The 14,628-nt window shown below is 43.7% G+C and overlaps 2 protein-coding genes and 1 long non-coding RNA gene across 3 annotated transcripts in view; 1 reads left to right on the forward strand and 2 right to left on the reverse strand.

The window, feature by feature from the left end:
* Window positions 1-2,436: 2,436 nt before the first annotated feature.
* BLOC1S2 (biogenesis of lysosomal organelles complex 1 subunit 2) lies at window positions 2,437-9,484 on the reverse strand. Its single transcript, XM_019636400.1, has 5 exons — window positions 9,167-9,484; window positions 8,669-8,785; window positions 5,439-5,558; window positions 4,284-4,388; window positions 2,437-2,918 (listed from the first exon to the last, which is right to left on the reverse strand). The coding sequence occupies exons 1-5, from the start codon at window positions 9,261-9,263 to the stop codon at window positions 2,887-2,889; spliced, it is 471 nt and encodes a 156-aa protein (XP_019491945.1). The 5' UTR covers window positions 9,264-9,484; the 3' UTR covers window positions 2,437-2,886.
* LOC109379655 (uncharacterized) lies at window positions 9,428-13,100 on the forward strand. Its single transcript, XR_002123245.1, has 2 exons — window positions 9,428-9,517; window positions 12,954-13,100. It is a non-coding gene; the product is annotated as an uncharacterized LOC109379655 (long non-coding RNA).
* PKD2L1 (polycystin 2 like 1, transient receptor potential cation channel) overlaps window positions 9,532-14,628 on the reverse strand; it is a 37,913-nt gene continuing 32,816 nt past the window's right edge. Inside the window, exons 11-16 of the mRNA XM_019636401.1 lie at window positions 14,207-14,305; window positions 13,924-14,045; window positions 12,939-13,065; window positions 12,036-12,154; window positions 11,664-11,787; window positions 9,532-11,345 (exon numbers count right to left, since the gene is read on the reverse strand). Coding sequence (XP_019491946.1) covers window positions 11,244-11,345; window positions 11,664-11,787; window positions 12,036-12,154; window positions 12,939-13,065; window positions 13,924-14,045; window positions 14,207-14,305 — 693 coding nt within the window. The 3' untranslated portion in view covers window positions 9,532-11,243. The remainder of the gene's footprint in view (window positions 11,346-11,663; window positions 11,788-12,035; window positions 12,155-12,938; window positions 13,066-13,923; window positions 14,046-14,206; window positions 14,306-14,628) is intronic.

Below are 14,628 nucleotides of genomic sequence, written 5' to 3' on the forward strand. Positions count from 1 at the left end.
GTTCGGCCCTAACCTGGCCTCACCTAACCGTGGCACTCTAGTGGTAAGACAGACGCCCTCCAAACACGCTTTTTGTAGGTTTTTAGCCTGTCGAAAAGTTAAAGGAATAATGGTCTTCACCTCGATTCAATTAGTCTCAATATGTTGCCAGATTTTCTCCCTTTCTCTCCCTCTCTCTTTCAAGGTGCACAAGCACTTTTATTCTCGCTGTCATTTGAAAGTAAATGGCAGACATCAGGAATACCTCAGCATGCAATTTTCTAATAAAAACGTCTCCTTTTTAACCATAACACCGTTAACACACCTAAGAATATTAACATTAGTTCAATATCACCTAACACACATCCATATTTTAAAGTTCCTTTATCCTCTCAAATTTATTTTATACCTTCATTTGTTTTCATTTAGGATCCAGTCAGGTTTCACACTTGCATTCGGTTCTATTTTTTAACTCTTCATCTACAATAGTCCACCCACCTTTTTGGTTTTGTTTTTCATGACATTGACTTTTTGGAGAGTTCAAGCCAGCTGGTAGGAGACAACAGTGTGTAAGGAAATGGAAACAAAGGTGAGAGATCCTGACAATTGAGGGGCGTGGAAGATTCACAATGGGCAGCCAAGCAATTCAAAATTAATAAGCTTAAGGAGGAACAACAAAGTCCTGGTGTTCCTCACAACTTCTGCAATGCTTTTTTTGGAAATATCAAGTTCTCTGCCTCATAAATATCAATGGCCCTGCTTTGCTGGCACACTAAGCATGTTTTTTGGGTAATAAAGCCCAGGAGTGGATATCAAGTCTGTATCTTGAAGAGTAGAAGTTTGCCAAACATGGATGGGTAATAATTTCAGGAAGAGGAAACAACAGTAAGATATGAAAACTCATCCATGGAATTCTGTATTATCTTTGAAAGTTTCCTGCAATTCTAAATCTATTGCAAAACAGAAAGCTTATGAAAAGAAAACTCATTCATAGGAATTAAGGTAGATCAAGATAGCTGAACACAGAACTGACTCTGGGTGGTGAACACATAATGCAATATACAGATGATGTATTATAGAATTGTACACTTGAAAGCTATGTAGTTTTGTTGACCATTGTCACCCCAATACATTTTAATTAAAAAAAAAAGACAGCTGAACACGATGTAAGTATGAGAGTAAAAAAAAAAAAAAAAAAGATTGAAAAAAGGAAATGGGGCCTTGTATGCATGCCGAGTCTGGCTTCAGAATACACAATCTTCTCAAGTGCACATGGAACACTCTTCAGGGTAGATCATATGTTAGGCCACAAAAACAAGTCTCAACAAATTCAAGAAGATAGAAATTATGTCAACCACATTGGTATGAAACTAAAATTCAACTAACAGGAGGAAAACTGGAAAATTCACTCATAGGTAGAAATTAAACAACACACTCCTGAACAGCCAATGGACCAAAAAAGAAATCAAAAGGAAAATAAAAAATATCTTGAGACAAATGAAAATGGAAACACAACATACCAAAACCTATGGATGCAGCAAAGCAGCTCTAAGGGGAAAGTTTATAACTATAAATGTCTCTCTGGTAAGAAAAAGAAAAGATCTCAAATAAACAACCTAACATTATACCTTAAGGAACTAGAAAAAGAACAAACTAAGCCCTAAGTTAGCAGAAGGCAGGAAATAATTAGAGCAGGACAAATGAAATAGTCCAGAGGAGCAGAGGCTAAACAATGGTAGTTTGGAACAGAGATAGTGAGGAATGGAAATTAAGAACCGTTCTGAAGCGTTTTGAGCATTTTGAGCCTTGCCTCTGCTCGGGCCCTCTCCAGACTCTTTGGAGTGGACTTTCTCTCCTACTAATGGCCCTTGAGTCTCTCTCTACTGCTCGGGCCTGCTCCCATTTCTGTGGAGTTTACTATCCTTTCTAATAAACTGCTTTTTCACCACTTTAAAAAAAGAAGTCGTTTTGGAGATGGAATTAGGGACCTCAGGTACCTTCCTAACTGCTAACACCCAACTCTGGATAAGGTTACCTGTCTTCCAAACTAGACTGATCAGTCAGTATCCTCTCTCCACTGATGTCTTTAGTCTGAAAGGAAGACAATCAGGTACCCAGGAGCCCCCCTGACCCTGCAGACACAAGTAGGAAGATATTTTAGAAAATACTTTATGAATGGCAGCCCTACCTCCCCATCTCACATAAACACACACATACACATCCTGTCTTTGTCTTTATCACATTTCTAAAAGGGAGCACATGTCACAATGTCGTCCATCCCCAGATATCTGACTCGCACATAGAAGAGACAGGAAGGATCCATCGCATACACCAAACTACCACAACACTCTTTTCACTGTTTCTGCTCTGTCTTGAAGACTCAGCCTGAAATTATTTTAAGATTTTCTATTATTTGCAATGTTATGGAAAAGTAAATTACTGACATTCACAAGATGATAAACCATAAAGAACAAGTTTGTTTTATTTTCTTTTTTTTAATCTTGTTAGCAATACGGTAGCATCGTTAAGAGAAAAAACAACCATTTACAGTAACTCAAAATCCAGCCACTTAAGAAAATAATGTAGAGAAAATAGGGCCTCTCATGTGATTCGACTGGCAAGCCCAGGTTTATCCTGAACTTTGAGAGACTCTTTGTCCTGAACGGATAATGAAGCATTCAAGTAAAAGGTAAGGGGTTTTAAGTGTGAGTTTCTGAGGGATTCTGCTCCAAGAAAAATGCAGGAGTAGCCACAGTCCTCTAGTTTACTCCAAAGGTGGGATGTTTCTGGGATGGCCAGCATGGCTTCCTTTTGAGGAGTTTTGACAATTCTTCAGCTTCAGGATTCAGGTCTTATAAAATATTCTTCCACATGAAAAAAGACTTTGTTCCACAGGAATAAGTTTTTTCATCGCTTCTCCAGCTTCTTGTACTTGGCTTCTGTAGGGAGGGGAAGTTGTATTTTTAAAAACTGGCTCTTACAAAGATACTTTTTTGTTAGCATTTCCAAGCAAATTAAAAAATGTCTATTATGCTTTTAAAAAGTATATTAGATTCAATCTCATCAGCTGGCCAAACTGTGTCCAAACTGTAGGTACACCATATATGTCAGCTATCATATTATCTAAGGACAGGTATTTGGATATCTGCCCAAATGTCACTGATGTGCACAGCTTAAGGTAAGAAGTCAAACACACACACAAAGAGAACCCAACACAAGTTCATTCTGTTCTAACCCTGTCCAGCACCTGCTCAGATGGCTCTACCAGCTCCACTGGAGTAAGCAGATCTACTGCTATTTGAGCCAGCAGGAGACTTACTAAGCACAGGAAATTGCCTCTTCAGGCACTGTCTCAGGCACCCTCCAGTAGACAGCCTGGAACTCTCAGGAAGTATAAATGTATGTTTCGCCTTTTACTTTCTTATTCCTACCCCTCACTCTAGGAAAGAAATTTTGAAAGCTACAAAGATTTAAAAGACCACCAAATAAGCCTCTTCATGTAATAGATTCACTTTTTCTTTAAAACATTGAAAGCACCTCATACAATGCCTCCTACATAGCAAGGTTCACAGTGACTATTTAGTAAATGTAATCGTGGACAATGAAACTGCTAATCACCACTCATGTCAAATTTCAGTCTGCTACAAGCCACTATCGAAATAGTCAACAACTGTCAATGATGAAAATAATCTGTAAATTATATCTAGGATAAAAACAACTTTGTTACTTCTAATCATGGATATTAAGAGCCACAGCCAGTTAGCAAGCCATCAACACTAAAAGTACCAGTTTCCTCCTCAAAGGAAAAGTAATCCTTCAAGAAAACTCTTGATTGACTATTTTGTTTTTTTAAGACATATGTATCTACATTATCAAAGATGCTTCAGCCTGATGAACCACAATTATACGAGTTTGAGCTTTGTAATTAAACAGATTGTGGTTTGGAATACACCTCTCCCACATACAAGCTTTGCATCCTTATGCAAGTTATTGAACCCTTTCAACCTCAGTTCCCTCCTCTACAGAGTGGGAATAAAAATCATGTACTTACCTCATAGATTATTGAGAGGATAAAGAAACATAATATAGGTAAGACGTAAAGAACAATGCCTGATATATCATTAAGTACTCAGGAAATGTTATTTTTATTACTACTACTAATAAAAAATTTTCACTACATTTTTGTGAAGATTAAAATAGATCATTGTAGGCACACTGTAAATGTTAACTATCATATCACCCAAGGTCATACTGGTGGCAGGGGGATACTCTTATTAAATCAAAACAGAAATTAAAATGGTTACCCAGTTTTTTTGAATATGCATCCAACTTGTAGGCTGCCTGCTCAAGAACTGCTACCTGCTCCTCAATTGCATTGATCTGATCCAGATAAGGCTGCAGTTCAGCATCTTTAAAAATAAGGTGAGACAACATGTTTATATTGCCAACAAGTTGTATGGAAACAGGATGAGAAAGTAACAATGCTAGTCTCTCTCCAGCTCTACTTAAGACACACTAGGTGGGGTGACATGATTCTGATCACTAGCAAAACAGATGTTTTAGAAGACAGTAGCTAGCTGATCAGGCACGACTGTGACCTAGACAAAGCACATCTCTCTCATCCATTAATTTTGTCTCTTTAAATTCCTTGCTCCTCAAGCAATCTTTCCATTACTGATTCTATTCTTTGGGTACTCCCAGACCAAGAAAGAGTGCCCTAGAGACAGAGAACATAAAAAGAAGTTAATGGAAAAATATATTCTACCAGTCTAAATTAGCAGTTTCCATTTATAGATGTCTGGTTTTCTGTTTATGGAGTAGTTCTTTATGGATTTCATTGTTAAATCAATTTACTAGAATCTGGCTACCCTTTCACTCCCCCATCCCTTTCCAGAAATAAGCTGATCAAAACAAGATTCAGAAGCATAAATAACAATACCACCAAAACATGCTACTCCTCAGAATGGAAGATATTAACTGTATAATTCACTTTTATTATTTTTTTTTATTGGGGAATTGAGGAAGGGAATGGTGTTGGGGCATTGGGGAAGGGGAACATTGTGTTTTTCCAGGACCCATCAGCTCCAAGTCCAGTCACCGCTTTCATTCTCGTTGCGGGGGGCATGTATTCCACCATTCCCTGCAGGAGTCGAACCGGCAACCTTGTTGTTAAGAGTGTGGGCTCTCACCAGCTGAGCCATCCGGCTGGGCTGCCCATTGGCAGCTCAGCGGCAGCTCAGCTCGGGCGCACTTCACTGGCCCTTGTGGGAATCGAACCGGCAACCCTGTTGCTCAGAGCTCACGCTCTAACCAACTGAGCCACCCAGCCAGCCCCTGTAATCACTTTTAGAAAATGAGCTCCACAAGGACAGGGGCCATGTTCCTTCTCCTTCTCCATAGCCCCAACCACAAGAGAACATTCATTACAAACATGTTTAATTATAAAACTTATTACTTACATTTCTGGTTTAAGTCCTTTAAGTTTCTACTAATGTTTATAGCAATATCTTTCATTTCAAGGTATTTCAGGCTGGTTAGTTTATTCATATTTTCCAGGAGCTTATAGTCTTCGCTGGTGGCTTTAAAACAAACAGAAGATGTGATGCCTTTAAGATTTGTCTTAAATCACTGGAATGTAGAACTATAGGCTAAATGGTGGTTCAAGGCAGGACCTAGGCAATATCAAAAGAGCAGGCCACTTTTGATCTATGACATTTATACTTAGCCTGTGCACTCTGAATATCTAAGTAGAAACTCAGGCAATAATCAACAAGCTATTTAAACCAAATGAGATCCAGAAGCTTTAGGATCAGTTAATAAGGGAAATGATAAACTCATGTCCTAAGAAAAGGGAGGTGAAATAGTCTTGGTATTTCAAAAACAGTATAAAAACATGAAATTTGGGGGACTACATCATAAATGTATATAAAATCAACTAGAACCTCACCACTTCTTACTAACTCATTTATTATTGTGTGATTCTATATTGCATTTTATACATTGAGTTTTCCAAACCATTTGCCTGCTTCTCATATCCTCAATTCCCTTCCCTATCCCTACACAAAGCACATGGCTTCTACTCCAATTTTCCCAAAAGCCAAGCCCACTTACATAAGCTGTCTCAACCTTTCTGCCTCACTTTGAAACTTCTCTGAACCTTAATATCCTCCCAAGAGGAGGAAGTGCTCCTATTTTTGCCAAGACAACTCCTCCTCCTGTGCTCTCAAGCCCAAACCCTTCTACTTTTTCAGGGCCTCTCTTCAATCCTTTCTCTTGCATTTCCAATCTCTCTCTCCATCCTGGACCTTCCTCTCTATCTAGAAATATATTCAGGTTTCCTCTAGCCCAAAAGCACTCCCTCTATTCTGCTACACCGATATCATTTGCTCAGAAAAGGAAAGGAGCTTCACTACTAACCCTTTTTTGAAAGAGTAGCTTACACTTATTGCTTCACCTTCCTCACCATTCATTCATGTGAATCCTTGCAATCTAGCCTGTGCCCACGCCATCCAGAGAAATTACATGCTCCCAGGTCATCAGTGCTCTCCTAAACATGAAATCCATAGCATTTTCTCAGTTACTTTCCCCCTGAATCTCTCTATAGTATCTGACACTATGATCTCCTTCTCTTCATGCAATTCTCTCTTGACTGCTACAGCATTGTATACTGTATTACACTGATTTTTAATCTCTTTCTAACTGCTCTTTTTAGGTATCTATGCCAGATTCTTTCTCATCCAACCTCCTTAACTATCAGTTCTCAATTTTTTTCAACTCTGACACATAACTGATGTTTAATGGGTGGCACATTCCCATGGCATTCACAGGATGATGCTAGCTTCCTTTCAAATTCATAAAAGCATTTATGAAAGTAAGAGTGAAAATCAGGGGGAAATTACAATCTGCTTAAAATTAATTTTATAGTAAATAAATCATTTGGAAACCTAGGTATTTCAAGTGCTGTTATTAAAAACAAATTAATTGCCCTATACCGACATTCCCTGAGGTTTTAGTCAAGGCCCTCCTAACTAGCTCTAAGCTCTCCCTTGCCAATATCATCCTGCACAGCCTCAGCTCACAGCACTCTGCAGATGACTACCAAACCTGTTTCTCTTGTTCTGATCACTTTCTGAGCTCTGGACTCACATGTGCAAGTCACCTGAATGTCTTGATAACAGTCACTTGAGTGTCCTGGTAATATCTAAAATCAGCCACACCAAAACTGAAAATATTATTTTCACACTGAACATGGTTCCTCTTTCCAGCTTTCCTATTTTGGTTGACAGCACCACCCAGGCTTACAACCTCAAACACATTTTAGGCTGCTCCCATCCCTCAATACCCAATAAATTCCTATAAATTCCACTTGGGCAATGCTCTTGCTCCCATCCCCTCCTTTCCATTCCTTATACCATCACTCTCACAGACCATCATTACTTTTCATCTGAAGTGTTGCTCATTTCTCTCCTCCATCTTCATACTTGCTACTATCAAACTAGTCTCTTTAAAACAAGGGTGAGACACCCCACATCACATAAATTAGTTAAGCAAGCCAGATGCTTACATATTAAACACATAAGATTATTCACTTCTACAAAGAAATATGCTCTTGGAACATGTAGGCACCTTAATCTATCATTTACTTTACAAATTTTGATAGAGGTATTGGTGCAGAAAGTCATTTCTGTACCACTACTAAAATCACAACAATATAAGAAGAGTGATAAATTGCAAGGGACACCAGGTCCCAGTAAAAGGGAGAAAACAGGCAGGGCGGGGACAAACTACATAACATTAGTACATTTAAAGGAGACAGTTCCTCGGCTCCAAGCAAGCATAGGCTTACAAGAATGGGGGACTAGTATTGCCAAATCTTTAGAATTTTTAAAGAGAAGACAAAAATCTAGATTTTGTTGCTTGGTTTCTCTTGCTCAGAAATAAATAATCAGACTGACAGAAACTTTATAAGCTCTTCTATTCTGCATCAAGCCTTTTCTTATAGATTCTGACTCCCAAATTTAGCTCAGAATTTCCTGGGGAAGTGAAACAATATCATAACTGCTTATGAGAGGCCACACTGGACCAGACTTCACTTTTTGGATTCTCCTCCACACATAGATTATGTGCTCACCTGGAAATAGACCACAGACCAAAAAAATTAATCATGTCTTAAAGGGTGAGTCACCAAACCCTCAGGCCAACTTAAGACGTCCCTAATCTGCAGGTCACTCCCCATTCCCCAATTCCATTTCTCTTCGCCCCAGTTAATACAGCCGCTTTAGCCAAACTGCTCACTGATACCACTTCACTCACTAGTCGTTTCCCCCTTTTTGGTTAATCATTCCCTTCACAAGCCTGCTCAAAATACTTGACTCCCCCGGAGGAAGTACTTCTTGATGAATTCTTTTATTTTGCCAGCGGGAGTGCACGCTACGAAGGCCTGCAGAGTTGTATTAATTATCCTTATGCGTTTCTGAAAGTACTTTGTGAATTTCTCCAGGGAAGGAATGGCTCTCTTTCCTTTCCATTCATGACCTCCCCAAACTTCCAACAGGCATACTTCAGGGCAGGTGGGGTTGGGGAGGGAGCCGCTGACTGATGCTGCTGAAGCCCTTCCCAGGTCTCCCTAAGCCAAACCGCAGCTCCAGCGAGTGGTGCGCTCCCCGAAAGAACCCAGACCCCGCCTCACCCGTCAGTTCCCCAGTCAGATAAATTGCCATTTTGGAGAACATGTCCCGGCAGAGCTCAGAGATGTCAGCCTCAGCGGGCTCCTTCGCTTCCTCGGCAGTCTCCACGGCGGCATCGTCTGGATCAAAGGAGAATGAGTAAGTGTCCTGCCCCACACCGGGTCCTTAATCCAACCACGCATCCTACCCCCACATCCCTCCACCTGTCCTCATTTGATTAAGTCGGCTCCATTCTCCATATGCCATAATTTCAAGTGCCTCACTTCGTCCTCGTCCTACCGGACATACCAGCTGTGTGCTCCCTTGCACCCGAACCAGCTCACACCCGATCCCGCGGCCAAACCACTCGGTCGCTTTGAGAGGACAAACACTAACGCACACACGGGCACGCCCCTCCCTCCGACCGGCCTGCTCCTGCCAAGTAAGTCCTAGCATCCGGGGCCCCCACCCGGAGTCCCAAGCCTCCCTCTGGACACTTCATCCCTATTGACTCCGCGTACCTCGAACCGGCTCCTCTCGTTGGGTCGCCGGGACACTTTCGGTTGCCGCCGCCATGCTGGGCTCCGCAAAGCTTCCGGTTCTGGGATGCATGCGCATGCGCACCGGGAGTGCGGGGGGGGGGGCGGGGGGAAACGGTCCCTCCAGCCCTGGTCGGCAGCTCTGTCTCTCCGCTAAGTTATGCCGCACAATAATGAGTAATAAAATGTAAGCAAGAAGTCGAAATTGAAGCTAAGAAAGGCTATCGTGAGTCGATCCACTGTCAAGAGTCGTGACATCTGGAAATGAGGATGCGCTCATCCCTGCGGCCACTCCCTGGAAGAGTCACGAGCAAGACTCACGACCTCTCTGGGGTAGGTAGAGCCCCGGGTGGCCTGCTGACCAAAGTCTCCGCAGACAGGTTACCCACTCCCCAGAGACTCCGCCCCCAGGCTGGTATTCGTCACTAAAGGCTGCTCAGGGAATCCATGCTTTTGAAAGCAGCCTCAGTGGGACTTAGGGAAACGGTCAGGCATTGATCCCTGAGCTGAAATATTCTCCCTTCCTATGTCCTGGGTTAACACCAACTCCTTGACCCCCTTTTTTTTAAAGCTGCAGGCTGGCACCTACTGCTCTTCAGTTGATTGGGCCTTTCTATAAGAAAGCATAGATCATAACTTTTTTAGGACTGAGAATACAATCTGGTTATCGTAACTGTTTAGCTGTTTCACACGTCTCCTAGGTGTATAGAGTATACTTGATGGGACGGGGAACGGCGGAGTGGGAGGCAATGGATTAGAAAAAGTGACTGGGGAGCAATGCAAGATGGAAAATGAGGGAAGGACAAAGGTTACAGGGGAAGAGAAAGGGGGTATACAAGTATAACAGGTATTGGGATACAGACCTATACAGTCAAAACCTTGGTGTAGAAGTTTTTGGTCTTATCCCTGGTTATCTTCCATCTACATGCGCACACACACACACACACACACACACACACTCCAGCTACCCCAGAGTAAGGGCTACCTTATTCTCTTCCCTAAGTCACTGTCTCCAGTCTCTAATGGTATAATCATAGTGCCCATCAGTTCAAACCATTTCTATGAGCCAGAAGTTCTTATCTCAGGGCTACCTGGGACAGCCCAGCCCCTTCACGTTGTTGCTGTTTCCACTCTAGACCTCCCAGCGGGGATGAGCTTTCCCCAGCCCAAGTACAAGGATAGCTCACAGTTCCACCCCTCTTCTTCCCCTTACAAACCCAGAAGCAAATGCAAAGTCCTGATTTTCCTAAGGATTTTTATTGATAGTTGCCAGGGAAACCACGCTGTCCTATGGAAGAATAGAGTCAGAGCAAAACACATTTTAGTCCAAAGACCTCTGAATCCTGAGGTCGTTTCTTGGCCCTGCTTCTCCTCAGGCTCCCTCTTCATCCTGGTTTACAGCCCCCTCAGTTCCCAGTGTTCAGCAGGCTCCTCCACTGAACCTTCATGAACTTTGCTCCAGGAGGTTGGTGAGGTTGTCACGCGAACTCCTCTGCAACTTTGTAATCTCCCCACTTGAGAAAGTCTCCTCTCCTGTATGACTTGCCCATGTCTTCTAAAGGGACACTATGGGGAAGACAAGAACCTCATAGGTGCCAGCAGCAGATCTCTAGATGCACAAAGGATAGGTTTCACTGCCAAGTAGAAAGACATCTAGATATTGCTATTCTCTTGGCTTACACTTTTTTCACAAATTGTGGCTATCCAGATGCTTGGAGAAAATCATTAACCTCCCTTCCTTTCTTCCGTTTGTTATTGACCTTTTTTAATTTAAAAAAAAAATCACTGCAGTAGAGATTAGAGCACAGGGAGTGAGAGGTCCAGTGGGAAATGTTATTTTACAGAGTATGCAGAGCTACATAGCTGCACACAGAAACACTTGAGTCACAAGCCTAAGCATGATACCCAGCTACCTACAGAAATATTGGCTTAAGAGGCCAAACACTGGGTGGGACTTGGCAGCAGCAGTGGTGGTGGGAACTACTGCCCTAGAAGTGGACAGCATGTGCAGAGAGGGCCTCTGGGGAGGCAGTGAGAGAGGAGCCTGCTGCCTGATGCTTTAGGACCCCTCCCCACCACTTTCCTGGCCACCCTGGACTCCCCAGGGGACTGGAGTCACAGCTGAAGCTGGCTGTAGGTGCTCCCAAATGCCTTGTTCCCCCTGTTGGAAGAAAAAGGGACAGGTCATTAGAAAGAGGACTTTGTGTCCCACTTTCCTTTATTTGAATCTGATTCTCCAAACCTAGACTGTCTCCTAGAGGCCAAGGCAGCCCTCAGGCCAGAGCAACCACCTTTAGGCCTTCCCTCTACCCCCGCCTCCTCGGATACAGTGACTACTGTGAAGAACATGTTGCTGCAAGAGCCTGAAAACAGGTCTCTCAATTGTTTGGGGTTTTTTTTTGCCTCCACCAACTGAGTGGAACAGATGGTAGAGTTCAGCTGTGGAGAGCCAAGAGGATCCAGGTGAAAGGCCACTTACCGTGCCTGGGGAGGGAGCCAGCTGCCTCTTCCTCTCCAGCATCTTTAACTTTGAGCCCACAGCATCAACCTGGGACACGACTCCTTCCAGGGCAGTCTCCAGCTGCAGAACTCTCATTGTGAGCCTGTGTAGGATTTGAGAGAGACTGAGGGAGCAGAAATATGTGTCTGGGGAGCCGGCTGTCTATAAGGGAATGCGGGACAGAACAATGTGTGTCTGGATAGGAATAAGGAAGGTAAGCTGAGCCTTGTAGGGAGAATTAAGGGACAGAGGTTCTCCCTGGGCTAGGACATGGGATTAGAAGGTTGTAGAAAGAAGCTCAAGGTAGGATATTATAAAGACAGTCAGCCTTGGGCCCCGGGCTGCACATACGTGTAGAATTCTTCTCCTGAAACCCAGCCACTGGCTCTGGCAGCCTCTGGATGCGACTTGCCTGGTGGATTCCCCACAATAGACTGACCCAAGTTCTCAATCTCAGTGTTGAGGGCCACCTGATCAGGAAGTCAGAGGTCAGAGAGGAGAAGATGACTCTGCAAAGCCATCAGTTCATGTTCCATCACCAGTTCTAATGGGCTCTCAGGACCCAAGCCTTGGGCTCCAGTTCTTGCTATTCTCCTTCCCTCTCAAACTCTGGAGACAATGGGATCAGAGGGGTGTGCTGACACACAGCTGGCCCAAGCTCTGAGAGGGAATCACCACCCAAAGAAACAAGGGCTCCTTGAGGCTTTGATTAATGTGTTCACTAAACGCCAACTCAGTTTGGGAGAGGAGGGACAGTACCAGAATTCCTCGCATTGTCCCTCTTGCCCTAGACTTTTTGGTCTACACTAGCTAGAGATGAAGCAGGCATAATAGGGGCAGCTGGGGATCAGAGTTTGAAAATCCCAAGGAAAAGGCAAGTCCTCAGGAGGAATTGTCAAAGATTCTTGGGCAATTGTTCTTTTCTCCCTCAGACTGTGTTTTAGAGCAATGTTTCTCAACCTTGGCTGTTCGTTGGAATCACCTGGGGAGTTTTTAAAAGTACTGATGTCTGGGCCCCCCAACTACCCCCACCCAAGAGATTCTGGTCTAGGGTGTGTGGTCTGACTATGAGGACTTTGCAAAGCTCCCAAGGTAGTCTAATGTGTAGCAATTTGAGAACCACTATTCTAGAGAGCTCTTTCCTGCCCATCTATCAGAGGATTTTCAGTTTGTGTTTGTGTTCTGGGCATGTCGACAGGGAAGGGAGGGTAAGCAATTTCCTTACACGACCTCTCCACCAACAACTGGGCTCACCCTCTCCTCCTCCAGGTCCCGTCGCATTTGTTCCTGCTCCTTCTCATCCAGGATGCGATTCCCATCTTGGTCAAACTTGGTGAAGGCAGCCGTGAGCTCAGTGATCTCATGCTCTGTGTGCCCCAGTCTGAGGAGAACAGAATAATGAAATGACTTCTGACATGCCTTGGCTGTGATCTCTCAATTATGGACTCCCCACTCTTTTTGCCAGACTCCGGCAAGACTCTTTCTTTCTCGGGAAGAGGGGGACCACATGGAAAGCCAGGATCGCCAAGATTTAGCAATTTTACCCCAAAGAAATCTCTTTGCCTATAAATAACCTATTCCCCACCACCCTCGGCTTTCCCTTTGTGCCCTACCCCTGAAATCCATCCTCTAGAATACAACTAGAGTTAATTAATCATTCTAAAGTGCAGGTCTAAATATATCCTTTCCCTGCTTAAAATCCCTCCTGGCCACCCTATTCTTTGGATAGAGCAGTGGTGCTTGAGGCTTTTCCAATATGACCCTTGCCCATGTGTCTAGCCTCATCTCTTGCTATGCTCCACCTTTCATTGGATACCTTAGCAATGATCAACTGGTACTCACAATATATTTGTTCAGTGTTGGTTAATATGTTTAACTGGGAAGCAGGGAGAGAATGGCTGAGGGAATAGACCAGTATTTGTGGGGAGCATAGAACCAAGATCAGAGTTTTGTGGGAGTGAGGGATGTATTCAGTGATTAGGGAATTATATTATTACATTAGTCCTAAAAGTTGGTTCAACAAGATCCAGAACGATACAGAACATGGTCAGAGACCTTTAAACCAAGGGCACAATTCTGAAGGTCAGGATCAGAGACCTATAGGCCAAAGTCAAAGGCCAATTAGTCAAGGTCAGAGGTCCATAGGCCAAGATCAGAAGCTTATAGGCGAAGGATGTGTGGTTGAGGGTCAAGGACTTATAGACCAATGTTCAAGAAAATTGGATCCCTGGTTGCTCACCCCCTCAAGGTGTTGGTGAAATCCTCAAACTGGATCTCCTGCTCCCCACCCTGCAGGACCTTCTGCACATCTGAAACCTGCTCCTTCCTCAGACGCAGCCTCAGGAGGGTCTTGTTGTAGCTCTAGAAGAGGAAAGGAAACAGGCACCAGTTCCTACATCCTCCTCATTGTCCCTTGCCCCCACCCCCCGCTGACAAGATGCCAGGCTTCCAGGGATAAGTCGAAGGCACACAAGAGCACAGGCCCCTTTGCGGATGTGCACTCAAGGAGATTAAGGAGTTACTTGTTTCAGGAGGTCAGAAAGCTGCAGCTCATCCTTCTGTCCAGCCAGCTCTTCCTTGACCTCTGAATATGTGTCATTGATGATGGCCAGGAACATGTTCTGGAGGATAAAGCAGGGACACGGGGCCTTACCCCCAAACCCACTAACAGCTTTGAGCCCACTGACCCTATTAATGTCCTAGACACATGTTCTAAAGAGGCCAATGCCTGCAGCCCACTAACCCTGGCACCTCAGGGTCCCCAGAGCCTTTCAGCACAGTCCTCTTAGGGATGGACCGTGCCCCTTCATCAACCTGGTATCCTCACTCAATTGCTGCAGTAGTCTGACCAGAAAGATACCCCAACATATGCCACAGAACCCCTCCATATAAGGGCCCATGAAGCACTGAAGTCAGAAACTTTTCAAGGTGATAATATAATCGT

Source organism: Hipposideros armiger, unplaced genomic scaffold, assembly GCF_001890085.2.
Source record: "Hipposideros armiger isolate ML-2016 unplaced genomic scaffold, ASM189008v1 scaffold_28, whole genome shotgun sequence".
In the NCBI taxonomy this organism is placed as follows: Eukaryota; Metazoa; Chordata; class Mammalia; order Chiroptera; family Hipposideridae; genus Hipposideros; species Hipposideros armiger.